The sequence below is a fragment of the Nicotiana tomentosiformis genome, chromosome 6 (assembly GCF_000390325.3).
Source record: "Nicotiana tomentosiformis chromosome 6, ASM39032v3, whole genome shotgun sequence".
Classification (NCBI taxonomy): domain Eukaryota; kingdom Viridiplantae; phylum Streptophyta; class Magnoliopsida; order Solanales; family Solanaceae; genus Nicotiana; species Nicotiana tomentosiformis.
Window position 1 is genome coordinate 7,888,118 of NC_090817.1, and position 4,695 is coordinate 7,892,812.

The window sequence follows — 4,695 nt, forward strand, 5'->3', positions numbered from 1 at the left end:
CTATGTTGGAAAAGCAGACTAGGGATTGGAGACCCTATGTCTAAAATAACATCAACTAGGGAGTGGAGACCCAATGTTGAAAAAATACTAGGGAGTGAAGACCCTATATCTAAAATAAAGCATCAACTAAGGAGTGGAGACCCTATGTTGTAAAAGCGACAAGGGAGTGGAGACCCTATGTCTAAAATAAAGCATCAACTAGGGAGTGGAGACCCTATGTTGGAAAAGAGACTAGGGAGTGGAGACCCTATGTCTGAAATATCATCAACTAGGGAATGGAGACCCTATGTTGGAAAAGAGACTAGGGAGTGGAGACCCCATGTCTAAAAATAACTTTAACTAGGGAATGGAGACCCTATGTTGGAAAAGAGACTAGGGAGTGGAGACCCTATGTCTAAAAATCAAATCAACTAGGGAGTGGAGACCCTATGTCTAAAAATCAAATCAACTAGGGAGTGGAGACCCTATGTTGGAAAAACGACTAGGGAGTTGAGACCCTATGTCTAAAATAAAATCAACTAGGGAGTGGAGACCCTATGTTTAAAAATGCAGCTAGGGATTGGAGACCCTATACTAACATGATTTTAAATTTTCTTTATTTTTCATCATTTTTTTAAAGAGAATGAGTAAAATGCAGGAAAGAATTTGGAGAAGACTTCCTTTTTTTGGAGTGGTTGTTGCTGCAGAGCTATTTCAGTCTCCACATAATTTTCTTTTTGGTTGTACCTGCGTCTTGCAAGGTTGCTTTGGATTACACCTATTTCCTGTGGTTCAAACAAAGAACAATTTGTCAGTTTGAAATGATGGTTGCATTTGCGACCTTAGGTGTTTCAGTCACTTGATTGTCGCAGACTTCTTTAATGATAATGTTCACTTGCAACTGGTTATTTCCTGAATATCGCTTGCACTTCGGACCCCGGAGAACCTTTGGCTTCTCCAAACCTTGCCATAACGGTTGGTCACGTGGGACCTAACCATTTCAATCTTTGTTTTGCCTTTGTGTGCATTTGACATTCTTTGTTTTTCAAAGCATTCAATTTCAGAGCGTTGGGGAACCTTTGGCTTTTGACACATTTCCATAACGGTTATCCACGTGGGACTAAACCTTTTTAACTTCATTTTCCCTTATAGGCACTTCAATTTGATTTCCTTTTTTTATGAGCTTTTGATTTCGAAACACCGGCTATGATGGCCAATTGGGGTCAACTTGACGCCCCTGCTGAGGTTGGGTGCCTTTTTTGCATATTAGCTCGTATCAAATTAGAACCCTGTAAATCAGTCTTGCCATCCCTTCTTTTCCTTAGTTTGGAACAGAGTTAGATCGAAAAGGATTCAAATAAAAACAAACAATGGAATGGATAATGAATTTAGACAAGAGGTGTCACTTTCGGGGAAGAGAAAGAAGGACTTATCTGGAGTGCATGCAGACTTCAATGAACCTGACATGCCTCTTGGACTGGATGCCTGATATGTGTAAACTGTCCGACTATCAGAAATTCATCACAACTTTTGCTTCGAAATCGAGAAACCTTGACTAGGACTGTGTCAATGTCAGTGACTGAGGAACCTCTTTTCGATCAGTGGCGCTCTTTGCGGGTTTTCACTAGCTGACCTCTTTCATTTCTCTTCTCATTGTCGCCTTATAGTGCTCTTTGCGAGTTTTTACTAACAAGACTCTCTCATTTTCAATTTCTCTGCTTACCGTCGCCTTACGGTGCCCGATTTTCACCAATAAGACTCTCTCATTTTATTTCTCTCGTTTTGATTGCATCGGATCCAAGTAACCATATTCTCCGATCCTTGAACATTCTCACCGATTGATCGGAAGGGCTTGAAAGGATTCAGGTAAAAAGGATTTGGATTGAATTACAACTTTGGAACCTTTCAGGCAAAACTATAGCCGAAACATTATAACAACTGCCTCAATTTCAACTTTGGGGAAGTGTGAATTTTTATTTTGGTGTGACTAAACCCCAGAGAGAGGCTGCCTACGTATCCTTTCGGAATCAAGTCAAACGTAGTTCAAGGAACTTTTTTATTTTATTTTCTTTTTCTTTTTCTTTTTCTTTTGTATTTTTTAATTTTAATTTTAAATTTTTTAAGTTTCATCATTGTTTTTAGTAACAAATTCTATGTTCCAAAGAGGGTAACCAAAGAAAGAGGGAACCAACTCAAAAAGGTTGTAAGGATGGGTAGTGTTTGGGTAGCGAGAATGAAAGCCTTCGTCATCCCAATCAGAGCATGTTAATGCTGTGACAAAAGGGTCAAACTTAATACCTCTTTACCGCATCTGCATTGAAAGCTGTCTCGGGGTCATTTCCTTCAATGTCTCCCAAATATAGCACTCCCTTTGGCAACACTCTCCTTATAATGTACAGACCTTTCTAGTTTGGAGAAAATTTTCCTTTTGCTTCTTTATGAGGAGAATACGTCTCAGGACGAGTTGACCCACTTCAAATTTCCTGGGCCGCACTTTCTTGTTGTAGACACGGGCCATTCTTTGTTGGTACAATTGCTCGTGGAAAACTGCGGCCATCCAGTTTTCATCAATCATAGTCAACTGTTCCAACCGGGTTTTGACCCATTCCCCGTCCTCGATCTCGTCTTCAACAATGATCCGAAGATAGGGAATCTCAACCTCTACTGGTATTACAGCTTCAGTACCATAGACCAATAAGTAAGGAGTAGCCCTAAATGTTCGCACGGTTGTGCGGTATCCCGATAGTGCAAAAGTCAGCATTTCATGCCATTGCCTAGAGCTTTGAATCATCTTCCTGAGAATCTTCTCGATGTTCTTGTTTGTCGCTTCAACAACACCATTGGCTTTGGGTAGGTAAATGGTAGAATTGTGATGTGTAATTTTAAACTGTTCACATACATCCCTCATCAAGTGATTGTTCAGATTTGCAGTATTGTCGGTAATGATAGTTTTAGGAGTAAACAAACGACAAATAATATTGGAATGCATGAAGGCTACCACTGCTTTCTTAGTGACGGCTTTGAAAGTGACCACTTCGACCCACTTTGTGAAATAATCAATGGCAACTAGGATAAATCTATGCCCATTTGAAGCTTTCGGCTCGATTGGCCCAATAACATCCATGCCCCAAGTAACGAACGACCAAGGCACCGACATAAGAAGTAACTTTGAAAGCGGTGCATGAATCAGGTCACTATGTATCTGGCATTGATGGAACTTCCGGACGAAACTGAAACAATCATTTTCCATGGTTATCTAGTAATAACCTGCCCGGAGAATTTTCTTTGCCAGGACATATCCATTCATGTGAGGCCCACATACTCCAGAATGCACTTCGTTCATGATCTTTTCAGCTTCTCGGGCGTCTACACACCTTAAAAGATTCAGATCTGGAGTTCTTTTGTACAAGACCTCTCTGCTAAAAAAAAAAAACTGCTGGCAAGCCTTCTGATAGTTCTCTTCTGATTTCCACTGGCTTGCTCGGGATATTCCTTTGTTTTCAAAAACCTTTTGATATCATGATACCATGGTTGAACATCTGGTTCTATTTCAATTTCATTACAATACCATGCCTTTCTCGAATTTGGATTTCCAGCGGGTCAATATGGATATTTCCCTGGTATGGCAGCATTGAGGCCAAGGTAGCTAGTGCATCAGATAACTCATTGTGGAATCGAGGAATGTACCTGAACTCGACGGACTTGAACCATTTGCTAAGATCTTCCATATGTTTCCTGTATAGGATAAGCTTGATGTCTCGAGTTTCCCATTCACCTTGGGCTTGCCGAATAATCAGGTCAGAATCCCCCATGATTAACAATTTCTCTATATCCAGATCAACTGCCATATTCATGCCCATAATGCAGGCTTCATACTCAGCGGTGTTATTTGTACAGAAAAACCGAAGGCGGGCTGTGGACGGATAGTGCTGACTTGTGGGCGAAATCAGAATCGATCCAATCCCGACACCTTTTGCATTTACAGCTCCATCAAAGAATTTTTTCCAAGCATTAGTGTCTTCTAGAATTACTTCAATCGAGTTTACTTCTTCGTCCGAAAAATAAGTACGTAGGGGTTGGTATTCATCATCAACCGGGTTCTCAGCTAGATGATCCGCCAAGGCTTGAGCTTTCATCGTCGTGCTGGTGACATAAACAATGTCGAACTCAGTGAGCAGGATTTTCCATTTTGCTAACCTTCTCGTGGGCATTGGTTTTTGGAATATGTATTTCAAAGGGTCCATTCTTGTTATGTGATACGTTGTGTAGGCCAAAAGATAATGTCTGAGCTTCTGGACGACCCAAGTAAGGGCGTAACAGGTTCTTTCTAGCAACGTATATTTGGCTTCATAACTGGTGAACTTTTTGCTCAGGTAATATATGGCTTGCTCTCTCTCTTCCCGGTCACATCATGTTGCCCGAGGACACAACCGATAGAATTTTCTAAGACTGTCAGGTACAAGAACAAAGGTCTTCCGGGCTCAGGCGGAACCAACACTAGCGGATTTGACAGATATTCTTTGATTTTATCAAAAGCTTCTTGACACTCATCTGTCTATTTGATCGATGCGTCTTTATTCAGCAACTTAAATATGGGTTCACACATGGTAGTAAGCTGAGTAATGAATCTACTGATGTAATTAAACCTCCCTAGCAGACTCATGACCTCTTTCTTGGTTTTAGGAGGTGGTAAATTCCGAATAGACTTTATCTTTG

General features: G+C 40.8%; 1 protein-coding gene across 1 annotated transcript; it reads right to left on the reverse strand.

Moving 5' to 3' along the window:
- Positions 1–3,524: 3,524 nt before the first annotated feature.
- Positions 3,525–4,223, reverse strand: LOC117281944 (uncharacterized). Its single transcript, XM_033661798.2, has one exon. The coding sequence runs from the start codon at positions 4,221–4,223 to the stop codon at positions 3,525–3,527; it is 699 nt and encodes a 232-aa protein (XP_033517689.2).
- Between the last annotated feature and the right edge of the window lie 472 nt (positions 4,224–4,695).

What these genes read in the sequence shown, in the direction of transcription:
- LOC117281944 (XM_033661798.2), bottom strand. Translation starts at nt 4,223, where the DNA reads ATGGACCCTTTGAAATACATATTCCAAAAACCAATGCCCACGAGAAGG.